At 44.3% G+C, this 26,909-nt stretch overlaps 1 protein-coding gene across 1 annotated transcript in view; it reads left to right on the top strand.

Moving 5' to 3' along the window:
• Positions 1 to 18,269, top strand: part of LOC129704791 (interleukin-17 receptor E-like) — a 59,937-nt gene extending 41,668 nt beyond the window's left edge. Inside the window, exons 11-16 of the mRNA XM_055648141.1 lie at positions 2,971 to 3,016; positions 9,934 to 10,082; positions 12,255 to 12,320; positions 13,824 to 13,875; positions 14,710 to 14,817; positions 16,585 to 18,269. Of these exons, the coding sequence (XP_055504116.1) occupies positions 2,971 to 3,016; positions 9,934 to 10,082; positions 12,255 to 12,320; positions 13,824 to 13,875; positions 14,710 to 14,817; positions 16,585 to 17,210 (1,047 nt within the window). The 3' untranslated portion in view covers positions 17,211 to 18,269. The remainder of the gene's footprint in view (positions 1 to 2,970; positions 3,017 to 9,933; positions 10,083 to 12,254; positions 12,321 to 13,823; positions 13,876 to 14,709; positions 14,818 to 16,584) is intronic.
• The last annotated feature ends 8,640 nt before the right edge of the window (positions 18,270 to 26,909 follow it).

Below are 26,909 nucleotides of genomic sequence, written 5' to 3'. Positions count from 1 at the left end.
CAATGAGTGAAGCAGCATAGGTTGTGCAGAGAATGGATAGGTCAATGAATTTTGGCTCGGGGGCCCTTTAGACAAAAGTGGATGATCACTTTGATGGATCCGTATTATATAGGCTCTCAATAGTTAACAGAAATTAGAGGTGACGTGGATGTCACAGATAGCCGTAAGAATAATAGGGTAGCATTAGTGGGAGATTTTATATTTGCTTCATCCCTAGTTACAGATGAATTCCGGAGAACTGCTGAGTGGTTAATGTTGCTCTGTTCTTTAAGAAGGGCAGCAAAGATAAGCTGAGGAACGAAGCCGGTGAACCTGATATCAGTGGTGGGGAGGTCACTGGAGGGGATTCTGAGGGACGGGATCTACCAGTATTTGGATAGACAAGGATGATGGGTTTTTGTGTGGGAAATAGTCTCACAAATCTGTTGAAGAGGTAGCCAAGAGGTCAGCTCAGAATAAAAAGATGTGCCTTTAGAAAGGAGATGGGGAAGAATATCTTTAGTCAGAGGGTGGTGAATCTGTGGAATTCATTGCCACAGACAGCTGTGGAGACCGTCAATGGATATTCTTAAGATGGAGATTGATAGCTTCTTGATTAGTATGGATGTCCGGGGTTATGGGGAAAAGGCAGGAGAATAGGGTTGAGAGGGCAAAGTAGATCAGCCATGATTGAATGGTGTAGACAATGGGTCAAATAGCCTAATTCTGCTCCTATAATTTACGAACTAAGAAGAAGATTCATGAGAACAAAGTGCTGGATGTGGTCTATACAGATGTTACCAAGGCCTTTGACAAGGTCCCACCTGATAGGCTAGATTCAATGGATCTAGGGAGAGCTAGCAAATTGCATAAAGCCCATGGTTACACAAAAAAGCTGGAGAAACTCAGCGGGTGCAGCAGCATCTATGGAGCGAAGGAAATAGGCAACGTTTCGGCCCGAAACGTTGCCTATTTCCTTCGCTCCATAGATGCTGCTGCACCCGCTGAGTTTCTCCAGCTTTTTTGTGTAACCTTCGATTCTCCAGCATCTGCAGTTCCCTCTTAAACACTGCATAAAGCCCATTACTGGCTTGATGGTGGGAAGCAGAGGGAGATAGCGGAGGGATATTTTTTGGATTGGAGGTCTGTGACTAGCGGTGTGCTACTGGGATCACTGCAGGGCCCATTTTGTTATCAATAGTCAACGATTTGGATGAGAATGTACAAGGCATGATCAGTATGTTTGTTTCCTAAACTAGGAGGCATTCTAGAGAGTCGAGAAAGCTGTTGAGAAATAAAATGAGAGCAATTTTTATTGTGGTTGGAATCTGGAACGCACTGCTGTGGATGTGGCGGAGGCACGTTCCATTGTGGCTTTTATGGAGGAAGTGGATTAAAGATATCGTAGAGAAATTATGCACAGCTATTGGAAAGGGCCAGTGGGTGGAACTAGAGAGCTGCTCTGGTAGAGAACTACCATGGACATGATGGGCTGAATGGGCTCCTGTGTGAAAATCAATCCATGATTTGAAGTAAAATCAAAGGCAGGTAAATCAGGATTCATTTCAATTTTTATTAAGAATTTTTATTGAGAAATACCCATTCATCACAGCAGTGTTGTTACTTATTGTTATTGCATCATTGATGTTTCAAGTTCCATCCCAAAACGTCACCTATCCATGTTCTTCTGAGGTGCTGTCCCACTGAGCCACTCCAGCATTCTTTTGTATACCAACATCTGCATTTCCTTGTTTCTTCATTGATGTTGTTGTTGGTTTAGTATTGTCACGGGAACCAACATACAGCGAAACACTTTCACAGACATTTCCACCATTTCTGGTTAATGTTGTTCAAATATGTCTATAGTTACTCAAAATAGACTTCAGGGTGGGTTATGTTGGACAATAGACAAGAGGTGCAGGAGTAGGCCATTTGTCCCTTTGAGCCAGCACCGCCATTCATTGTGATCATGGCTGATCATCCACAATCAGTATCCCGTTCTTGCCTTCTCCCCATATCCCCTGACTCCGCTATTTTTAAGAGCCCTATCTAGCTCTCTTGAAAGTATCCAGAGAACCTGCCTCTACCGCCCTCTGAGGCAGAGAATTCCACAGACTCACAACTCTCCATGACAAAAAGTGTTTCCTCGTCTCCGTTCTAAATGGCTTACTCCTTATTCTTAAACTGTGGCCCCTGGTTCTGGACTCCCCCAACATCGGGAACATGTTTCCTGCCTCTAGCGTGTCCAAGCCCTTAACAACCTGGGTGGGAATTAGTATTTGCATTGAGATGAGATAATATGTCGAATGACCAGAATGTTACTCAGACAGTCCCCATCACCATGTTAAACCCAAATTAGACATCACGAGTCATTTTATGTTGAGTAATTAGAAACATGCACGTATGTCTTTTATAGTTGCTAATCCAGATTCCCCTTTAGTGCATTTGTCTGGAAACATTCAAAGGGTCTTTAAACACAGGGATCCAATCTGGTGCAATCGTACTGAACCAGCAATGATTTCTAGATTAGGAACCAGGTTTAGGGTGGCACAGTGGAGCAGTGGTAGGATTGCTGCTTCACAGCTCCAGAGACCCAGGTTTGATCCTGACTACGGATGCTGTCTGTACAGAGTTTGTACGGTCACCCCGTGACTGCGTTGGTTTTCTTTGGGTGCTCCGGTTTCCTCCCACACTAGGAAGACGTACATGTTTATTGATTAATTGGCTTTGATAAGTTGTAAAATTGCCCCTGGTGTGTAGGATAGTGCTAGTGTATTGGGTGATCGGGGTCGGCGTGGACTCGGTGGGCTGAAGGGCCTGATTCCGTGCAGTATCTCTATAATAACTCGCTTGTCAAAGAGTGCGCCATTTCAGATCATCCATGAAAATTATTTTTAAGCATTGTAATTGTTACAAGTATTTATTTTGGACTCGATTACCTTCAACTTGCCGTCGGGACATACATAACGTTATCTCTTTGTTCGTTTGCAGTTTATGTACAAAAACAGCAGCCACGTTGAATGCCGAAACAAACCAGGTATGTGAGACTTTTGTTTAAGATTGCCGACCGAACGTTTTGAAATGAGCATGTGTGAGGAGGGAAAGGACGCAAAGTGCTGGAGTAACTCAGCAGGTCAGGCAGCGTCTCTGGAGAACTTGAACAGGTGATGATTTGAACTTGAACAGGTGAGACAAAACAACGATGAAGGGTCTCAACCTGAAACGTCACCTATCTTTGTTCTCCAGAGATGCTGCCTGACTCTCTGAGTTTCATTTTAATTAATCAAAATAAACTTTATTCAGAATTAAAGAAATATGTACAAAACGAAAACTGTGAAAAAAATTCTTCCAATGTGCTCCGCAACTATATGACTGTGGCAGAAGAGTTGAACAGGTACTTCGGATCTGTCTTCGCTAAAGAAGACACAAACAATCTCCCAGAAGTACTGGAGGACAGAGGATCTAAGGGGGTCGAGGAACTGAAAGAAATTAGGCGAGAAATAGTATTGGGTAGGCTAATGGGACTGAAGGATGATAAATCCCCTGGGCCTGATGGATTGCATCCCAGGATCCTAAGGGAGGTGACTAGAAATAATGGACACATTAGTGATTATTTTCCAATGTTCAATAGATTCAGGATCAGTTCCTGTGGATTGGAGAATAGCTAATGTTATCCCACTTTTCGAGAAAGGAGCGAGAGAGAAAATGGGGAATTACAGACCAGTTAGCCCTACTTTGGTGGTGGGAAAGATGCTGGAGTCAATTATTAAAGAGGTAATAATAGGGCATTTGTATAGCAGTAAAAGGATTAGTCCAAGTCAGCATGGATTTATGAAAGGAAAATCATGCTTAACTAATCTTCTGGAATTTTTTGAGGATGTGACAAGTAAAATGGATGAAGGGGAGCCAGTGGATGTAGTGTATCTAGACTTTCAGAAAGCCTTTCATAAGGTCCTGCACAGGAGTCTGATGACTAAAATTAGAGCACATGGTATTGGGGGTAGGGCGTTGACGTGGATAGAAAATTGGTTGACAGACAGGAAGCCAAGAGTAGGATTGAACGGGTCCTTTTCAGAATGGCAGGCAGTGGCGAGTGGAATGCCGCAAGGCTCGGTGTTGGGGCCGCAACTGTTTACCATATATTAATGATTTGGAAGAGGGAATTAGGAGCAACACTAGCAAGTTTGCAAATGACACACAGCTTGGTGGCAGTGTGAACTGTGAAGAGGATGTTAGGAGGTTGCAGGGTGACCTGGACAGGATGAGTGAGTAGGCAGATGCAGTATAATATAGATAAATGTGAGGTTATCCACTTTGGTGGCAAAAACAAGGGGGAAGATTATTATCTCAATGGGGTTAGGTTAGGTAGGGGGAGGTACAGTGAGACCTGGTTGTCCTTGTACACCGGTCACTGAAAGTTGGCGTGCAGGTACAGCAGGCAGTGAAGAAAGCTAATGGAATGTTGGCCTTCATAACAAGAGGATTTCAGTATAGGAGTAGAGAGGTTCTTCTGCAGTTGTATAGGGCTCTGGTAACATCACATCTGGAGTATTGTGTACACTTTTGGTCTCCTACTTTGAGGAAGGACATCCTTGTGATTGAGGCAGTCCCAAATTGATCCCTGGGATGGCAGGACTGTCATATGAGGAAAGATTGAAAAGACTAGGCTTGTATTCACTGAAGTTTAGAAGGATGAGGGGGGATCTTATAGAGACATAGAAAATATAAAAGGACTGGACAAGCTAGATGCAGGAAAAAATGTTCCCAATGTTGGGCGAGTCCAGAACCAGGGGTCACAGTCTTAGAATAAAGGGGAGGCCATTTACGACTGAGGTGAGAAAAAACTTTTTCACCCAGAGTTGTGAATTTGTGGAATTCCCTGCCACAGAGGGCAGTGCAGGCTAAATCACAGGATGGATTTAAGTTATGCCCCTGTCCCACTTAGGAAACCTGAACGGAAACCTCTGGAGACTTTGTGCCCCACCCAAGGTTTCCGTGCGGTTCCCGGAGGTTTTTGTCAGTCTCCCTACCTGTTTCCACTACCTGCAACCTCCGTCAACCACCTGCAACCTCTGGGAACTGCATGGAAACCTTGGGTGGGGCGCAAAGTCTCCAGAGGTTTCCGTTCAAGTTTCCTAAGTGGGACAGGGGGATTAGATAGAGCTCTAGGGGCTAGTGCAGGGGTGGGGAACCTTTTCATGTTGGAAATCCGCATCAAGTTAGCTGTAATCTAATAAGCCCGCATCCAAGAAACTTCAACTAGATACACTTCAAAATGTACATTATTTTGTTAAAATAGCCCTCATGACATTAATGTTTTAATTGGGGCTGTCAGTCGGGGAGGATTATTTAGTTGAATCTTCTTTTGCTTTTTGGTATTTTAAATACGTTCATTTTAAGATTAAAATTAAAATAATAAAAGACGAACAAAAACTTTTAATAAAAATAAAAGGATTTTGTTCTACAAATATTGGATTCATTCAAAAGGCCGCACTTAATGGCCTGGAAGGCCGCAGGTTCCCCACCCCTGGGCTAGTGGAATCAAGGGAAATGGAGAGAAGGCAGGCACGGGTTAATGATTGGGGATGATCAGCCATGATCACAATGGAGGGCTGAATGGCCTCCTCTTGCACCTACTTTCTATGTTTCATTCATTAGTGTTGTATTTGGTAGTGTTCACTGAAATATCATTATACCCGGTAACCCGGCATGTTTGCCACTCATGTGGCCCCCTGGGGTGCTATCCCATCCCACAGAGGACTCCCCCACTGAGTTACTCTGGCACTTTGTGTCCTCGTGCAGTATAACCAGCATGTGCAGTTCTCTGTTTTACGTGTGTGAGGGGGAGGTTAAGTGATTCAGCATTCAGGCGGAATTAAAATAAACCTGTTTCTCAGGAAGGTCTGCCCGTCGGCCCTTGTTATATAATATATAACTAAGTGCTTTGACTCGCTTCCCATAAACTGACCTGGATATTGGGCAAGGGTGTCTCGTGTGGGTATCGTGTTGCGCTACTTATTGTCCTGACAAGCCTACTGTCATTCACCATACCTCACAATCCCACGCACCTCCATGTCTCTTGCTGTCAATCTCCAATTCCTGGCAGGGCCTTCAAGAGCATACACATAGAGACAAAAAAAAACTCTAAAATAAACTCTAAAAGGTTTTGAAATAGAAAACGTACCAGAGCATTGAAGCTAATGGTCACATTGAAGCGAATGAAAGCTTCAGTCACTATTTTTGAGGGGAAACATTTTTAACATCCAAGTGATTCCTCTTCATAGTCGTGTAAAGAAGGGTCTCGGCCGAAACGTCACCCATTCCTTCTCTTCAGAGATGCTGCCTGTCCGATTGAGTTACTCCAGCATTTTGTGTCTATGATTCCTTTTCAATATGTAATTCCCAAGACACCAAGAGAATTTTACATCTGCCTGCAGACTTCTGAGAGTGATGCATGGTGCTGGAGTAACTCAGCGGGTCAGGCAGTATCTCTGGAGAACGTGCATATGTGACGTTTTGGGTTGGAACCCTTCTTTAGACTTTGAGAGTGATTGGCCTTTGCCTGGTTTGCGAAGCAAGTGACCTACCGTCTATACACTATACAGGTTGAAATCCAGGGTTTGAACTCATTGCAGTACATCTCTTGACTCTGCTGGGCTATCACCGCCCAGTCCTGTTCTATGCAATAGTTTGTACAGTGTTTTGCTTTCCAGACTCCAAGCATTTAACAAAGTGGGCATCTATTCAGTTACCATTATATACACTATTATATACATTATTGTATACACTATTGTATACACTATTGTATACACTATTGTATACACTATTGTATACACTATTATATACACTATTGTATACACTATTATATACACTATTGTATACACTATTATATACACTACACTGCCCTCCCGTTGGAAAAGAAAATAACGTAAATTAGCCAGACCAGAATCATTTTATAAATTTAATCTGATGACTGGTTTACACGCTCTTCCTGATCACCTGTGTGGTTTAGAGGGAGTGTAGCGTGTTCTGAATAAGAGTCAAGTTCACATTCATTTACCTTTGTCTCCACTTTCTTTGGAGATTCTCATCTTACATCTGAACTTGGAATAATACCAAAGTCTAACAGATCTACTTCATCATCTATGCTTTGCTCTTGTACCGCCTTGTTCATCCCTTGCTGGGATCATGTGGTTTATGTACACACTTCTAACATGTCCTTCAATTTCTACCAAATGCCTCCTGGTGCCACACACTTCAACTGCTGTCCTCGCCTCCTATTTGTTTGCTTTGTAAGATGGGGTGAGAACACAAATCTGATCATGTGTATTGAACCCACGTTCTTTTTGGCTTCCACCATAATGATGAATCTGATCACATTGTTTGCGTTCAACCTCAGGAGGCAGGTTAGGTAGAACCACACTCAATCTAGTTCTCAGCCTTTTTTCCATGAGAAGTACAGCTGGTGTATACCCTGTGGTAGATTGTGGCGTGGTACAATATTTCAGTAAGAAACTAGCTAGCTATTGTGATGTTCTGAATTTTGAATTCTCTTCAAGAACTTGTTTCTTGCGAGCTCCTTTGACTATCCTGACCGACCTTTCATCTGTGCCAGATGCCGGATGTGTCATTGTGGGAATGGTGGGTTTGGTGTTACATACAGAGGTTTATAAATGAAATAGCAGATGACATAAAGCTGGGTGGCAGTGTGAACCGTGAGGAGGATGCTATAAGAATGCAGGGAGATTTGGACAGGTTGGGTGAGTGGGCAGATGCATGGCAGATGCAGTTTAATGTGGATAAATGTGAGGTTAACCACTTTGGTAGCAAGAATAGGAAGGAAGATTATTATCTAAATGGTGTCAAGTTGGGAAAAGGGGAAGTACAACGGGATCTGGGGGTCCTTGTCATCAGTCAATAAAAGTAAGCATGCAGGTACAGCAGGTAATGAAGAAAGATAATGGCATGTGGGCCTTCATAACAAGAGGAGTTTAAGAGCAAAGAGATCCTTCTGCAGTTGTACACGGCCCTGGTGAGACCACACCTGAAGTATTGTGTACAGTTTAGGTCTATAAATTTGAGAAAGGACATTCTTGCTATTGAGGGAGTGCAGCGAAGGTTCATAAGGTTAATTCCCAGACTGTCATATGCTGAGAGAATGGGGCGGCTGGAATTTAGGATGAAAGGGGATATTATTGGAACATATAAGATTATTAAGGGTTTGGACACGCTAGAGGCAGGAACATGTTCCCGATGTTGGGGGAGGCCAGAACGAGGGGCCACAGTTTAGGAATAAGGGGTAAACTGTTTAGAACTAAGATGAGGAAACACTTATTCACACAGAGAGTTGTGAGTGTGGAATTCTCTGCCTCAGAGGGCGGTGGAGGCCAGTACTCTGGAAACTTTCAAGAGAGAGCTAGATAGGGTTCTTGAAGATAGCGGTCAGGGGATATGGGGAGAAGGCAGGAACGGGTTACTGATTGTGGATGAACAGCCATGATCACATTGGATGGCGGTGCTGGCTTGAAGGGCTGTATGGCCTACTCCTGCACCTATTGTCTATTGTATATGGAATGAGCAGAGAAATGCCAGAACAATAGTCAATGCCACATTAACCCTTTAGACTATTCCTCATCACAATTGTAGGTTAATTACATTCCACTGCCTCGTGGCTCTATGTATAAAACATTCTGTTCATCTGTCATTCCTAAATCTCCTGCACTGAATCTTACATCAGTGTCCCATCTGTCTAGATTTCTCATTCACTATGGACTGCTGCTATTATTTAGAATATAGAACAGCACAGCACAGGAACAGGCACAATGTCCGTGCCAAACATGATGCCAAGTTAAATTAGTTGGTCTAACCATATCTCTTCAAACCATCCCCCTCCGCACATCCCTTCATCTGCCCTGCCCACATTGCTAAATGCTGCCTTTCCATCTTTCCCACTAATCTAAATCGCCCTTTGCGTTCCCTCATAACATATAATCCCACTCGGCTTCATGTTGTGAGCAAACTTGAATATATTTGTTTTCCTCGTCCAAATCATATTACATCTGCCTGTTGAACTCTGAGAGTGGCACAAAGTGCTGGGAATAGTTGTGGTGCAAGCACATTTCTCACCACTCTGAAGAGGACCTTATTTCAATGCTGGATCAACCAATTTTCAAACCATCCTGGTATATTATCTCTAATTTCACATGCTTTATTGACGCATTGTAACTTTTAGGTTGCACTTAAATCTAAACACGCCATGCCCACTGATTCTCTGTATCCGCTGCCTGCTCGCTCAATAAAGTTTTGTTTAGAGATACAGCGTGGAAACAGGCCCTTCAGTCCCCTTTGTCCACACTGACCATCGATTGCCCATACATCAGTTCTACCTTATCCTACTTCTGTATCCTACATGGTAGGGGCAATTAAGAAACCAATTAGCCTTCAAACCTGTACGTCTTTAGAATGTGCGAGGCACTGGGAGGAAACCCACGAGGTTACAGGGAGAACGTACAAACTCTGCACAGACAGCACCCGTAGTCAGGAGCGAACCTGGGTCTCTGACGCTGTGAGGCAGCAGCTCTACAGCTGTGCCACTGTGACACCCATATAAGATTAGGTGATCAATTCCAAACCCGTCCTGGGTTCGGTAGTGAGAGGCAGATTATGGAGATAAAATAATTCTGGATCATTGATTCTGCTGTTCAGCTTCCTTGGGTAAGAACACATTGCCACGATCGTCACCTGTGCAATGGTGCCTGACGGTGGGGCTTGTTAGGGCAGTGAATGAGCAAATTATCAATTCCCATAAAAACTGCCGATAACGGAATTGTCCAAGTTAGAATTCTTTGGTGAATAAAGAACGTATTTATGTCTTAACTTGAAATTAACTGCAGTACAGCTCGCTGTACAGCTCATTATTGCAGCTTCTAAACTGATATTCCCTTCTTTTTTCAGACACTGATTGGAATGTAACCATGGTGACAGAATCGAACAAACTTGTGCTTGAGTTTGCTTCCCATTTCCCAGCATCCTTCAGCGCTGTTCTGTGTAAGCCGGTGGAGAATGAGTGCAGAAACACAAGCCAGATCTATTCCAAAAACCAGGTTAGTCATGGAGCATCATTCCTGGAGTCTTTTTAGTTTGGAGAAACAATGCAGAAACAGGCCCTTCGGCCCACTAAGCCCATGCTGACCAGTGGTCCCCACACACTAGCACTATCCTTTGCACACTAGGGAGAATTTCACAAATTTGTCAAGCTAATTAACCTACAAACCTGTACATCTTGGGAGTGTAGGGGGAAACAGAAGCTCCTGGGGAAAGCTCATGCAGATCACGGGCAGACGTACAATCTCTGTCAGGACCGGACCCGAGTCTCTCTTGCTGTAAGGCAGCACCTCTACTGCTGTGCCACCGTGCCACCATGTTGTGGACGTAACTCAGACCATCATACAAACCAACCTCCCTTCCATCAATTCCATCATAACGCTGTCACTGCAAGGCCACCAGCACAGTCAAGGAACGGTCTCATCCCAGTCACTCCCTCTTCTCTCTTCTCCCACCAAGCAGCAGAAGGGTGTGGATGACCTCCAGTGTGCCACGTGCAGATGTATTGTTTTCAATATACACTTGTTCAACCTCCTCTGAACCCTGGTAGTTTCTTGGGAGAGGCGAAGAAAATGATAAGGCACAGATTCAAGGAGGGAATCTCGGGGAGATTCCTCAATGAACAACAGAATTTGGTCCGGGAAATTGGTAAAAATGATTAACGCGACCTGCATCTTGCCAGAAAAAGATCCACGATTTCAGTGAATCAAGGCTCCAAATATTAATGAGGCCTGAGTTCTGACATCTAACTTCAGTCTGTCCAAATACTACTGATTGGAACAAACCTCCTAGTCAAACACAACCAATTCTCACTGCCATCTTGTAAAGCTCAATCTAATCACCCTCAATGTTTGAAGGTCAGTTTATTGTCATATGTAGCAATCAAGGTACAGTGACATTTGAGTTACCTCCCCTTCCCTAAAGTGTAGAGTCCCAGATTTATTCATTCTATCTTGATAACTAAAATGCTTTAATCTTCGAATGGACATAGTTGTCCTCTGTACTTGTTCCAGGGATAGTGCGGCACAGCCAGTACAGTTGCTGTCACTCAATGCCAGAGACCCAGGTTCCATCTGAGTGGTGTCTGCATGGAGTTTGCCCCTTTTCCCTTTTCCCTGTGACCGCGTATCCTCCTGGTGCTCCAGTTCTCTTCCACATCCCAGAGATGTGGAGGTTACTTGGCCTCTGTAAAACATCCCCCAGTGTGGAGGAAGTGGATCCAAAACTAGGGATAACATAGAACATAATACAAATGGGTGATTGGTGGTTAGCGTGGACTAGGTGGGCTGAAGGGTCCGTTTCTATGCTGTATCTTTCAATCATAAGTGATAGGAGTAGAATTAGGCCATTCGGCCCATTAAGTCTACTCCACCCACCATTCAATCATGGCTGTTCTAGCCCTCCCCCCCTAGTTCCATTCTCCCGCCTTCTCCCCATAACCTCTGACACCTGTACTAATCAACAATCTATCTATCTCTGCCTCACTGACTTGGCCTCCACAACCTTCTGTGGCAATTCAATACCAAAACTGGAAATAATATTCTGATTGAGATCAGACTGTGATCCTGTTCAAAGACGAGGGAACATGATTTGACTCACAGACCATTATGGTGCGATTGTGCATCAACAAACTATTTACCCTTTATCATTACTTCATGGCATGACTCAAAAGGCCACAGAGATCTGCACTGTCACAACCTTCCTCCACCTCCTTTAATAAGTTCTCCTGAAAGCTGATCTATTTATAATCTTTATCATTCCAGCTAGCTGTCAAAAACAAGAAAAACACTCTTGACATTCCCCCTTCACTGTGCCTTCAAACAAAGCCTGAATAACTGTTAATTCCAGTTCATAGGCCAGACTTAGATGAAAAGCACTGGAAATTGTAAGATCAGATTTATTGTGAAAAGGGGTTGAGCTTCCTAGAATTACTTACAACTGGTAAAACAAACTTTAGTTTAGTTTATTGTTGTCATGTCTACCGAGGTACAGGGAAAAGCATATCTGTTGCTTGTTACCCACTCAGCGAAAAGATGGTACACTATTTTAATCAAGCTGTCCACAGTGTACAGTGTAAAGGGTATTTAACCTTTCGTGCAAGATAATAGAGTTAGCATCAATTGTATTCAGTGCTATGTTGCCCTGTACTCATGGGTTTCTTATCTTGACAGACTGAATTAAGGTCCCAGAAACTCCTTATGATCTTGCCTGTCGAAAGCCTCAAATTGTGTGTCAAGGTAAGTCAATTGATAATTGTGCTAAAAAAATTGGTAGGTGTGTTGGGAGAGATGTGTTTTTCGTTCTTTCATTCTCCCTGTCTCCCTTCTGGGTGTGAAGAGGAGAGTGAGTGAGGGAGGGAAAATGAGGGAAGCATTCGGGGTAAGGGTCACAGAGGCAGAAAGAAAAGGAAGGTTTAAGGTAGGGATACCATGGAAGAAGAGGTGTGTGCGAGGCGGAGGGTGTGCCGAGAATAAGGTGTGTGTGTCCATATGGGTGTGTACATGCTGTGATTATATCTGTCTGTGTGTGTTGAGTGAGAGAGAGGGAGAGTATATAGACACATGAGACGTGAAATGCTGTTGTTTTTTTTAGTAAAAAAACAATACTTGGTGGGTTAGGCAGCATCTGTGGAGGGAGTGGACGGATGACGGAGACGGTGACAAACGCTGGAGGTGAGAAGGAAAGAAGAGGTGTAATAAAAAGTAAAGCCAGGGGGATGGATATGGGTGGAAGGTGAAAGAGGGGGGATAAAAGTGAAATGGGGGACTCGGAGATGGGAGTGGTGGGGGATGAAGGCAGGGTAGAGAGGAAAGGGACAAGGGTGATGAGAGAAATATGTTGCCAACTGGTATGGAGGGGGGGGGGGGAGATGAAGAGAAGGAAAGGTAAGGGTATCAACTTAAAATTGGAATTTGGGGAGAGGGACTTTGTGTGTGTGTGTGCGCCTGTCCGTCCATGTCCATGTCTATGTGGAGATATGCACTAAGATTCTGCTGCATAATCTGGTCTTCTCCTGACCTCGATCCACATGACTTTGGGCCATGACCTAACCCTGTCAAGTCATTGTGGTAACTGGAGTGCAATAGCCATCGCCAAAATAAATCACATACAGGCATCTTCCACTCCTCATGACATGGGTATAAATAAGTCAACCTTGACCGAGTGTCACCTGCAAAAGAAGAAATAAGTCAATGCTTTAAAGCAAAGGGGCCACAATAACATGAGCTCTTAAATTCATAACTTGGCTAATAGTGACATCTAGCTGAATGTAAGGGAATTTAACCAAGAATATGCTGCAGATTTTATTGGGAGGATTTACTTAAAGCCATTTTTCTCCCCTTACAGTCTGAAGAGGAATCCAACCCAAAATGTCTTCTGTCCATTTTCCTCCGCAGATGCTGCCTAGCCTTCTGAGCACCCCCAGCACTTTGATTTTTGCTGAAGAATCGAGCATTTCAAGCCCCTTGTGTCTACACACTCTCTCGACACACAGAGATATAATCACAGCATATACACACCCTATGGGCAAACTCACCTTATTACACCCTTGAGGAACAGGGTACTGATTTTGGATGATCAGCCATGATCATATCGAATGGTGGTGCAGGCTCGAAGGGCAGAATGGCCTATTCCTGCACATATTTTCTATGTTTCTATGATACTGCAAAAAAAAAAAGTCATTATCTACGCAGTGTTGGCTGTAGAACTTAGATAATGTTGTCTTAAAATCTCTTACTCAGGTATGGCGTTCAGATGTGACTTTCTCTGGGAAGAAGCTGCTCTGCCCGAACTGTAAGTCTTGCAGAAAGCTTTACAATCTACTTTTTTTTAAAACTGTTATTGTAATACAGGTTGAACACCAATTTTCCGCCACTGTCGGTTCCACAGCCTTTATCGATTATCTGTTTTTCTGGACCAACAGAGGTCTCGAGATAATGATTTGGCAATACATCCCTGGCCCGCTTTCACCACCCCACCCATGCCACTAAAGCACAGTGGAGTTGCAGAAATTTAAATAAAGGTTTATTTTATTTGTGGTTAATTTGTGGAATTCTTTGCCGCAGAAGACTGCAGAGGCCAAATCAGTGGATATATTTAAGGCAGAGATAGATAGATTCTTGATTAGTACGGGTGAGATGGATTACGGGGAGAAGGCAGGAGAATGGGGTTAGGAGGGAGAGGTAGATAAGCCATGATTGAATGGCAGAGTAGACTTGATCGGCCAAATGGCCTAATTCTACTCCTATCATTGATGATCTTATGATGAAACAAATATAAAATGTAAACTAAATGTGAATGGATTGACCTGCTGACCTATTCCCGGATCCCACCGTCTCCCCGGCTGTTGAGAGACCCAGTTTCCGACCCCACTACCAACTCTCAAACGAGCACTGCTTCACCCAGCGCACATTCCGGTAACATGGCTGTTGTTGCAGTTCATATTGTGGCCCCTGGGGACAGCGCTTTCTTCGGGTCTCTGCCCCCCCCCCCCACTCCCCCCTCTTATTTCTGTAAATTCAAACAATGGAGGATTTCATTTTTCTAGGAGTGAGCATTTCTGTTAGCATGGGACTATTAGATGCAGTCTTCCCTCTCATTAGTCAACACTCTTCCTCTGTTTTTCAGACTCCCGACAGTGGATGGGCCTGGGCCTCTTGGGCTTGCTGGCTGTGTTAGTCACGGTCCTGTTGGTTATATATGTGCTCTATCAGTTTACGACCAAAGTTGTGTCAGGTAAGATACAGAAAGGAAAGAAGCCATTCAATCCATTGTGTCTGTGCTGGCTCCATGACAAAGCAGATACTGTGCCCTGCATAATGTTTGGGACAAAGACCCATCATGTATACATTTTGGTTTCACCATGTAGAAATTACAGCAGTGTTTATACATAGTCCCCCCCATTTCAGGGCACCATAATATTTGGGACACATGACTTCACAGGTGTTTGTAATTGCTCAGGTGTGTTTAATTGCCTCCTTAATGCAGGTTTGGACGAGCTCTCGGCACCTAGTCTTTCCTTCACCATTTGGAAGCTTTTATTGCTGTTTATCAACATGAGGACCAAAGTTGTGCCAGTGAAAGTCAAAGAAGCCATTATGAGACTGAGAAACAAGAATAAAACTGTTAGAGACATCAGCCAAACCTCAGTCTTACCAAAATCAACTGTTTGGAACATCATTAAGAAGAAAGAGAGCACTGGTGAGCTTTCGAATTGCAAAGGGACTGGCAGGCCAATGAAGACCTCCACAGCTTATGACAAAATAATTCTCTCTATAATAAAGAAAAATCCCCAAACACCTGTCCGACATATCAGAAACACTCTTCAGGAACCGGGTGTGGATTTGTCAAGACCTCTGTCCACAGAAGACTTCATGAACAGAAATACAGAATTTCTGTACTGCAAGATGCAAACCACTGGTTAGCCGCAAAAATAGGATGGCCAGGTTACAGTTTGCCAAGAAGTACTTAAAGGAGCAACCACAGTTCTGGAAAAAGGTCTTGTGGCCAGATGAGACGAAGATTAACTTATATCAGAGTGATGGGCAACAGCAAAGTATGAAGGAGAAAAGGAACTGCCCAAGATCCAAAGCATACCACCTCATCTGTGAAACACGGTGGTGGGGGTGTAATGGCCTGGGCATGTATGGCTGCTGAAGGTACTGGCTCACTTATCTTTATTGATGATACAACTGCTGATGGTAGTAGCATAATGAATTCTGAAGTGTATAGACACATCCTCTCTGCTCAAGTTCAAACAAATGCCTCGAAACTCATTGGCTGGCGGTTCATTCTACAGCAAGACAATGATCCCAAACATACTGCTAAAGCAACAAAGGAGTTTTTCAAAGCTAATAAATGGTAAATTCTTGAGTGGCCGTCATTCGCCCGATCTGAACCCAATTGAGCATGCCTTTTATATGCTGAAGAGAAAACTGAAGGGGACTAGCCTCCAAAACAAGCATAAACTAAAGATGGCTGCAATACAGGCCTGGCAGAGCATCACCAGAGAAGACACCCAGCAACTGGTGATGTCCATCAATCGCAGACTTCAAGCAGTCATTGCATGCAAAGGATATGCAACAATATACTAAACATGACTACTTTAATTTACATGACATTGCTGAGTCACAAACATTATGGTGGCCTGAAATGGGGAACCATGTATAAACACAGCTGTGATTTCTACATGGTGAAACCAAAATGTATAAAAATGGCCTTTATTAAAATCTGACAATGTTCTCTTTAACCACATGTGATTATTTTTTTATTCTATTACAAATCTCAAATTGTGGAGTTCAGAGGCAAATGAATAAATGATGAGTCTTTGTCCCAAACATTATGGTGGGCACTAAGTTCTATGGCCTATGTTCCTTCACATTTCTCAGTGGAAATCCAATTCTGTTGTGGAAGTTAATGTTCAATCTATTTGCACCGACTCTGTCGGGCTATTAATTTTTAAACAACGATCCTAAATCTCTTCCTGCTCTTCAATGTTTGCAGATCCGCTCTGGAGCAGAACAGTCCTGTTGATGTACTCTCCAGACTCTGAGGAACACAAGAGTTTGGTCTGCGCTTTTGCCGATATTCTGAAGACTGAATTGGAATGCAACGTCATCCTCGACCTCTGGGATAGTGGTCGGGTGGCAGAAATCGGCATTGTCTCCTGGCTTTACAGCAAGCGGGAGCTCGTGGAGACCGAAGGAGGAAAGATAATAATCATTTGGTCACGGAAAAGCCAGGAAATGTACAGAGAGTGGTACATGTTGGAGCCAGTGTCGAAACTGAACCATGATGACCTGCATGACCTTTTCAACACATCAATGGCTTGCATTTACAATGACATTTTAAGAAACGGGAGAATTGAAGATTACAGTATTATTTATTTTCATGGGCAATGTGGCAAAGAAAATATTCCAGAAATGTTTGCCAAGATCCCTAAATACCAAATGCTGAAGGATTTTACACGTTTTGTGCACGAACTGCAATCTGCCATTGACCTGCCTTGCAGCTTCAAGTTAAGCACAAAGTATTTGGTGCATAAAATCCTGAAGTCCGAGAAAATGCAAAGGCTGAAGAGCAGTGTAGAACAGTCCAGAAAACTGCAGGACCAGAAGTCTCTTTGCTGAGAGGACCATTGAGAAAGACTTGCGGAAAGAGCTTTGCGGGTAATTAGAGAGAGGGAAAGGGAGGCTGAGACCCATCTTGCATCTCCTGGTTGTGTCTATTGACATGTGGTTTGCAAGGAAGAACAATCTATGTAAGATTGTTGTTCTCTCAAGGCTTAAATGCAATAATGATCTTGCTAAGTATCTAACCCATGCAGCTAATGCTTAGAATGCAAAGGAGTCTGTCCCACAGAGGAAGCAATTTGAGCTACAGATATCACTCGCTTTGTTCATTGCTTGAAGGCAGCTTTGCAGAGCCAGCTCCCAAGGCTACAGAAAGGAGAGAAGAAATATGAGATCCCAGAGCTCTGGATTCTCACATGTTTGATTGAATCAACGTGATTTTGTATCAGTAAGGAAGCTTTGACCGCCCGCCCCGACTGCGGGAGCTTCGACCGCCCCAGCTGTAGAAGTTTCAATTGCCCCGACCGTGGGAGAAAAGGAGGAAAGAAGGTATAAGTTATTTGCCTTCCATCATAGTGGGGAATGAGAGATCGCTGAAAAAACAAGATGGACGTGCTGCCTGACCTGGTGAGGACTCGGAGGGAGTACCGTGAGTGCAGTGATCTCGGCGTTTTGTGGTGACGTGGCTCCATGTGGACATCCCGGAGTCTGGAGCGAGTGTGGACGGTTTGGGCGGACAGGGACTGCAGAGACAGTGACAGCGGTTGGTACAACTCTGGTCACATCACGGTGAAGGAGCGTGCGTGTGGCCCCGGTCATTGAACTGATGGCTGTGGGTCTCCGCTTATGCTGTGTGCCCCAGGAGTTCTCACACGCCACTGTGGTGGCTGTTTACATCTATGTTTAATCTTTATGTGGTTATGTATATTATTGCAGGTACACAAAAAAGCTGGAGAAACTCAGCAGGTGCAGCAGCATCTATGGAGCGAAGGAAATAGGCAACGTTTCGGGCCGAAACCCTTCTTCAGATGTATATTAATTGCCTTTGATATGACTGTTGGCAAATCAAATTCCTTATGTTTACATGGCTAATAAAAGTATTTCAACTTGAATAAATGAATTACAATTTACTGCATACCTCCTTCAATACACCCTGATATCTTGTAAACACAAGGAACTATAGATGCTGGCTAATACACAAAAGGCCACAAAGTGCTGGAGTTATGGGTCTGTCTCACATACATGATTTTTCAGGCGACTGTCAAAAAACGTCAACTGGAACGCACACACGGGCACACGCACACACGCACACATGGGCGCACACACCCCTTCCTTCACCTGCCCGTTATGCAGGCGGGGGACAGGGCAAGCGGGGGGAGCGCTGTCTGAGTGAATTTCACGATGCAAAGTTGAGGTCATACAGACACAGGACTGGAAGGTCGGCGTTGTAATTAAGATGGCTAAAGCACAGTGTACATTAAGTCCTGGTGGGGTGGGGTGGGGGGGGGAGAGAGAGGGAAGAAGGGGGGAGAAGGAATGGAGACAACCTTTAAGAAGCCAGAGATACACGGCTGAGAAGCTCGGCGGACAATAACATTACCGGTCGGTTATCCTTGGTTCTGAAAACTACTGCTAATTTTTTTCCCCACAATGAGCAATGAAATTCATCACCGGCTACAACCTACAAGAACCTTCGACCTCCTGGCGACCCACCTACGGCACGAGAATTCTCCCCACTCTCCATGGCGGGTTCATTCTAGTCGCCGCTAATTTTTCAAAATCGTGAAAAATTTGTGGTGACCATAATGTGGCCGCGACTAGTTCCCAGAATGCAGGAACTCCTCACGACCATGAAGGCAACTCCCCGACAACCACCCGCGAACATGTGGTGACTGCATGGTCTCGTGCAGTCGCCTGAGTGGGACAGGCCCATAAGGATCCTGAGGGTCTTGACCCAAAACATCGCCTGTTTAGTTTCTCCAAAGATGCTGCCTAACTTGCTGAGCTATTCCATCACTTTGTGTGCTCCCAACATCTTCTCTTTTACAGTTGTACCCGCAAAGCCTTTTTCTTGCTTATTTACCCACTTTGACTATATCCTAATTTTCACATTCTTTCTCTGATTTTGAAACAAGAATCTGAGGATTCACCTGCTTTCCCATAGGCCATTAGTTCTTTATGATCTAGGGAATACCATAAGCTATGTTAATTGGTCTAACCCTTGTGATTCGTTCATTTAAACGTTTCCTTGTTTAGAGTGAACTACTTAACTTTTAAGCGCAAAAGTCACACTAATATGCATATATACTTCAATTAAGGATCCCATTTAAGATAATCAATTAAAATAAAACACAGAGCACAGACAGACAAGGAACTGCAGATGCTGGAATCTTGCGTAGAACACAAAGTGCTGGAGTAACTCAATTACTCCAGTATTTTGTATTTAACTTCAGTGTGAACCAGCATCTGCGGTTCCATCCTACACATCAGAGCTGGTATGTCATGCACAACATTTTGGTTAGAGTGCACTTAGAGTAGTGGGTGCGGTTTTGCTCACCACGCTATTGGAAGGATGTGATTAAGGTAGAGAGGGTGCAATAAAGATTCACAAGAATGTTATCTGAAATGGTGGGCTTGAGTAAAGAGGGGAGATTGGATAGGCTTTGTCTGTTTTCCTTCGAGTGAAAGGGGTTGAGAAGTGACATGGTGGAAGTCTAGGTAGGGTAGTTAGCCAGTGTCTGCTTCCTATGGTAGGGGCGTCTAAAATTAGAGAGCATACATTTAAGATAAGATGGAGGAGGTTTAAATGTTTTGCACAACAGAATAAGTGGAAGCTGGAACAGTAACAACATTTCGGAGGCATCTGGACAGATACTTGAATGAGTAGGACAGAGAGGCACATTGAATTAAGATAGACACAAAAAGCAGGAGTAACTCAACCGGACAGGCAGCATCTCTGGAGAGAAGGAATGGGTGACGTTTCAGGTCGAGACCCTTCTTCACCCATTCCTTCTCTTCAAAGATGCTGTCTGCCCTGTTGAGTTACTCCAGCTTCTTGTGTCTATCTTCAGTCTACACCCTGCATCTGCAGTTCCTTCCCTCACATGGTGCATGGAATTATTTTCAGGCATCAGTTTAGATAAGAACTGATGCATGAAAATGAGCAACTAAATGATGGTCAACATAGATATGATGGACCAAAGGGCCTGTTTCTATGCTATATGACTCGATTGCTCTGACTGCAGGGTGTGGTGAATTGTGAGGAGCATTGTAATGTACTTCATGTAGATATAGATAAGCAGGTGGATTGTGCAAATGCCTTTGTGCTGAATCATTTGTGTGAATTTACAAAACTTGTACCATGCTATCACAAAGAAAAACACATCTTCATCCCTTCTATTTCAAAACATGTGCCACACTTTAAAAAGAATATCAAATCGTCACCCCGGCTATTTCAATGCCATGCAATTTTTCATTGTTGAATAGTTTACACTGCAAGTTCAAGGCCAGATATCATTGAGTTGGAGAGTTACAGAGAAATACAGCACAGAAACACAACCCACTGTTTCCACACCAACCATCTAATTACACTAGTCCTAAATTAATCCATGTTTTGTATTCTCCCCGCAATGTTATTAACTCCTCCCAACAGCTCCCAGTATCTTTTGTGGTAAGTACAATATTCTTTTTATGTGTCCGTTCTGATCAAATCTGGTGCTCAGCTCAAAAGGATGAAAATCATTATGTTAACACTTTGTGCAATCAATGGACACAATAAAAGGGATTTGAGGGTTTATTTTTAATGTAGGATTATTGATTTTAGCTGCAACTGTCAATAGACCTGTGCTTGCTATTGAACAACAATTTAGCTGAATAACACCAGCAGATTACATTCATTACAAGATTCCAAGCATATTCCAAGATTTTTGCACCAATAGGTCTGCCGCTCAACGCAGGGTCATAGAGTGATACAGTGTGAAAACAGGGCATTTGGCCCAACTTTCCCACAATGGCCAACATGTCCCATCTACACTAGTCCCACCTGCCTGCATTTAGCCCATATCTTTTTAAACGTAACCTATGTATGTTCCTTTCTGAATGTTTCTTAAACGTTGTGATAGTACTAGTCTCAATTACCTCCTCCGGCAGCTCGTTCCATACACCCACCACCCATTGTGTAAAAAAAAATAGCCCCTCAGGTTCCCATTAAATCTTTCCCCCCTCACCTTAAACCTATGTCCTCTGGTTACCATGGCCTGCTCAACCTTTCCCGTACACATCAGTTATCCTCGTAAATCTTCTCTTCACTCTTTCCAGCTTGATAACAGCTTTCCTATAACATGGTGCCCAAAACTAAACACAATACTCTAACTGTGGCGTCACCAACGTCTTGTATAACCTCAACATGACCTCCCGACTTCTGTACTCACTAACATCAGTCTAATTGTAATGAGAAGAACACATTTTGTCCTCAATGCTCTGGCTTCAAGCAGGGGGAAATTAGTCAGCACTCCACTTCTGCAAGCTAAGAATTGCAACCCATTATGTATGAATCGCACTCAAATGTCAATGAAGTTCTGTGGAGATACAAGGGACTGCAGATACTGGTTGATATGAAGTTCTGATAGTTCTCATTGAAAACCAAAAATCCAAAAAAATGTAGTTACTGGAAATCTGAAATAAAAAGAGAAACTGTTGGAAACACTCAGTGTGTCAGGATTAAGTAGCATGACGTGTAAATGTCCTTGGTTTAATGTTGGGTCCTTCAGATAACATTATATTTCCTTTTTAAGCCTTTGTAAAGAGGTATAGATTATTTTTATCCTCAACACTGAGGCAACTGCTCCAGTGGACCGAGCGCGGGGGCAGACCAGACTTGGAAATGGTGCCAAAACATGTGGATGGGCCCGCCTGTTTAAATAAGCACTAAAACAAGTTCACCGTCCAGCTGACAAATAAAGTGCCATTGAACCACTGAACCAAGATATTGCTTACCACGGCCGAGAGCGAGGTGGGTCGATTCGTCGAGGATCGAGGAAGGTCATCAGAGAGTGAGGAGCGCCATCAGAAGCTTCAAGCGAGTGTTGCAGAGTTGTCCAAGAGAGGACCCGGTGGCTGGTGGCCGAGAACGGGCCCACGGTGGGTGACGGAGATCAGATGGGTCTAGGGTGAGTGTGTGAGGTTGGGCGAGGACACACCGACTACAACAAAGAGGGTCCCGGCGTTGGTGGGGCCAATGACAGATTAAAGAGGGACCCAGTGTGGGGGCCACAGGGAACAAATTGGGGACTGTATTGAACACTTTGTAACGTTGCCGGCACCCTATATGTGGTGAGTCTACACACTTCGTACATGGGATGCAAAACAAAGAATTTCACTGCGACGTGTCGCATGTGATAGTGTAGTGTCAACCAATCCTTCAGTTCCGAGATAAAGGATAACATTTAGCAATTGTCCCTGCGCCTTGTGAATGTTCGCAGCAAAACCTAGACATGAAGTTTACAAACTTTTGAAATGTTTTCCTTTGCCATTCCGTGACCAATGTTACATGCTGGAATCTCCAATTTGTCAATTTTTTAGGGAATTTAAAAGCCGAATGTACCCCCCCCCCCCCCCCCCCAAAGGGTTGAAGCAATGTCAGATGACGCAATCACGTTTTATCTTTGAACTGCAGCCACAATTAGATTTATAAGGACTGTTTTTCCTGTTCAACCAGTAGCATTAAAATCTGTTCATGTTCATATGTGATAGGAACAGAAATAGGCCATTCAATCAAGTGTCATTCAATCATGGCTGATCTATCTCCCTCCTTACCCCATTCTTCTGCCTTCTCCCCTAAACCCCTGACATCCATACAAATCAAGAATCTAGCTATCTCTGCCTTAAAAATATCCATTGACTTAGCCTCCACTGCCTTCTGTGATAGTATCTAAGGCATTTATTTTTTATCTCATTAAATATGGTTCTGTCTCTTGGATATATTTGTCAAACTGGTTTAAATCAGAGCAAGCTTTTACTTGGGGCTCTTTTACATTTACTTTTACATAAGGGAACGTTTACTTCCTGCAAAAGTTCAGAACACAAATTTCCAGTTTCTCCTGGTAGTTCGGGTACACCAAACGTACTTATGTTGGATCCACTCAAATATTTAGTAACCGCTCCAAAAAAAGATCTGAAATTTAAAAAAATAAATAAATAAAATCTTTAATGGGAAACATAAAAATAGGCACTGTTTGGGCTATGGAAGGCCTTCAATGTTTTTTTTAGAAAAACTGAAAATATCCTTATGCTACCCCAACTTGCATACACAATTTTAGTTATCAGTTATTTTGTTACTGAGTTGCGTGTGGGGGACACAAACATTATTCTTATCGTGCTCTGCAATATCCCATTCTTTGTTGATGGTGGATGTGATTTTAAATTGAGAAAAATTAACCCAATTATAAAATAACCAATTCTAAACAAAATCTCTCCAAAGGACCTCAAAAATGAAACAAAAATCTCTTCAATTTTCAATAGCAAAAATTAAAATAAGGCCCTCTTTGGGTTTATCTCAAGTCCTTTTTGGGCCGTGGAGAGCCTTCTGTGTTTTTTTTTTACTGAATTATGCATGGGACACATATATACGTTCTATCTATCTATATAATTAAAAGTCTCATCTTGACCACTTTCTGCCGGCACTGTATATTGATTTTAGAAAAAAATGCTACTGTATATTGCTATGATTTTTGGCCATCTTACTCCCAGTCCTCCTTCGCTGAGCAGGACCCGAGGAATTTTCCCATCGATGAAAAATAAAGTTATGAGTATGTAAAAAACCTTGAGATCCTCTCGCCTGTCAATCACTGCGATGAAGGTAACGCTCCCTCCGTGGGGTGGGGGGGGGGGAGGGGAGAGAGGAGCAGGACTATAAAACCCCGGATGCCTGGACGTTACTTAGTCACTCTGCAAGATCGCGAGGGAGAGGCCATAACTCTCATTCTATGCTGTGAATCAACCGAACTGTGAGTCTGCAATGTACTTGCAATAAATTATTTGTTAGCCCTCAATGACAACGCCATGAGTTGTTTGGCCTGCTGCCCTGCCTGTGCTTGAAACTGCAATGCTTTATTAGGTACGACTGTGTTTGGAAGGAATAAATGATTTATTAGGTTCGACTGTGTTTGGTTCAAAAGCCCCGCTCATTTCGTGACTTCCGCTTAGTGGACAGGTCGTGCTGATTGCGTAATGTCCAGTAAGTGCCGAAGTCATGCTAATTGTGGAAGTGTGCTGACTGCGGAAGCCCCAAAGTGGAGAGGCCGCGCTCAGCCATGTGAGTATTCAAGAAAGTTTACTGCTATATATATGGTGTGTGAGTCAGTGAGTGTGTGTGTATGGGTTTGTGAGTGTGTGTGTATGGGTTTGTGAGTGTGTGTGTGTGTGTGTGTGTGTGTGTGTGTGTGTGTGTGTCTGCCTGTTTTTGTGTGTATTATTGTCTGTGTGTGTGAGTGTGAGGGTGTGTGAGTGGTCTCAGTGATTGAGCTGCCAGCCCAAGAATTCATTCGGCCCCCAATGTCCATACTAGCCCTCTGGAAACCAGTCCCTTCGGCCCACAACACCATGCTAACACTCCAGATCCCCCCCCCCCCCCAAGCTGGCCAGCAATATTACGTTGGGGGACCAGCCCTCCCGTGTAAAACTGGGACCCAATGGGTCCCACTTAGTCTAGTTTTATTATATACAGGTGCACAACCTTTTATCCGACAGCCTTGGGACCAGACACTTTTCGTAATTCAGAATTTGTCGGTCTTCGGAATGGAATTTTTTTAGCGTAGATTTTAATGGCTGGCTCAGTGGTAGAGTGCTCGGCTCATATCCGCAAGGTCGCGAGTTTGCGCCTTGATCCCGGCAGTTACTCGGTCGCGAGTTTGAGTCTTCAATGTCGTTTTTTCATGCAGAATAATTGTTTGTATGAAATGCAGTGTAGGAGAGGTGTACTGACTGTGTGGGCAGAACTTTGGAAGTGATTGCCCACCAGTCTAAAACGCCGCTGTGTCTCCGTGTCCCTGGGATAGCAGGGGGCGATCAAACAGCACAATACCCCCCTCCCCCTCCAACTCCAGAGGAATCCGCTCCCCGATGGGCCGCTACGGCGACAAGTGGCAGTTTACCCACAGCCCGAGCTGCGCCACCCCAAGAACACCTTGCACACCATCAGCTTCTGCCCCTACGTGTTCCTCTGGAGTTGGAGCGGGGCTGGGCTGGAGTTGCTGCTGGCTGTGGGTCTCTGGGATCTCCGTGCTTGCAGTGGGCCTGGGGGTCGCTGTCCCGTTGGTCCTGACGTCTCCGGCCACCCCCCTGGACTGGAGCTGAGACTGGGAACTGTGCCGCCCTTGCCCCCTCCCTCTGCAACTGCAAACAACCCCACTCTCCTGCAAGGGCGGTACAGTTCCCAGAGGATAGCAGGTGGCCGGAGACGTCAGGACCAACAGGAACCCGCTCCCCGATGGGCCCCTACGACGCCCCGAGCTGAGCCCCGTCATCCGCAACCCAGGTTCCTCTGTAGTTGGAGCGGGGCTGGGCTGGGCTGCTGTTGGCTGTGGGTCTCTGGGTTCTCCGTGCTTGCGGTGGGGCTGGTGGTCGACGTCCAATTGGTCCTGACGTCTCCGGTGACTGCACTGCCTGCTGGCTGCCATCGCCGACGTGAAGACAGTACAAAGCCCCCACGCCGGTGCAATGAGCGGGGAGCTGGAGAGGGGAGGGATGGGGTCACACACATGGCCGGGAAGCAGAGGGGTGTAGGTGGGGTGAAACTGAAGGGAGCGACAATCTACTGCTGCCTGCACCCCGAGTTAAAAGGTTCCCACGCAAGACTCACGATACACTGTGTATCGTGAGTCTACCGTGGGAACTTTTTAAACTCAGCTGGCAGGTAGCAGCATATTGTCAATTATTAACCCTCCCGCGCAATATACCCTCACCTTCTCTTTTATGGATGGGGATTTAGTTCCCCTTTCTTCGAGGACCGACCGGAGGTTCCGCTGTCACCTCTGCGGGCCGCCCTCGGTGAACGTTTTCAAGGACCTTTCTTCAAGGGCCGAAAAAATGTCGCTATTCGGAGGTTTTCGTTATTTGGATCTTCGGATAAAAGGTTGTGCACCTGTATCTTCAATTAGGTTTTTGAAATGTGAACTTAGTAAAGCCATCAAAGTCAAGTTTCAGGGAGGTTATCCCATACGGACCTTTCACTGAACCTGAATCTGGTCTCCAAGTATGTAATCCAGTTTTGATTATGTATGATAATGTTAGACAGGAAAAAAATATATCCATTGCAAAAAGGGCAGTACAGCAGCAGGGGTGCTGCCTCACAGCGCCAGAGACCTGGGCTCGATCCTGACTATGGGTGCTGTCTGTACGGAGTTTGTAAGTTCTGTAGGGGTTTAGTTTCCCTTTACTCCACTTTGGGCCCAACTGCCCGAGTTATTCTCTCCCTTGTCGGAGGGTCAAACGGCCACCACTCCACTTGAGCGGTTCCCAAGAGAGAGAATACATCAAAAGGGATTCCCCTGGGTTCTAGACCTCGGAATTATGGTGGGATATGATAAAAGGTTGACTTGACCAGAGTGTGCTGATGAGAGAAAACAGAAACCAAGATGGACTCAAAGCAAGTCTAAATTTACAGGCTTTATTAAACAATGAGAAATCGAATCTCACCAACACTACATAATACGTGGCTAAACTTATGCTTTATACTAAGACTATGGAAGGAAAACTATT

This window comes from Leucoraja erinacea, chromosome 16 (assembly GCF_028641065.1).
Source record: "Leucoraja erinacea ecotype New England chromosome 16, Leri_hhj_1, whole genome shotgun sequence".
In the NCBI taxonomy this organism is placed as follows: domain Eukaryota; kingdom Metazoa; phylum Chordata; class Chondrichthyes; order Rajiformes; family Rajidae; genus Leucoraja; species Leucoraja erinaceus.
The sequence above is the reverse complement of the archived record's forward strand: the minus strand, read 5'-3'. Positions and strand labels throughout refer to the sequence as shown.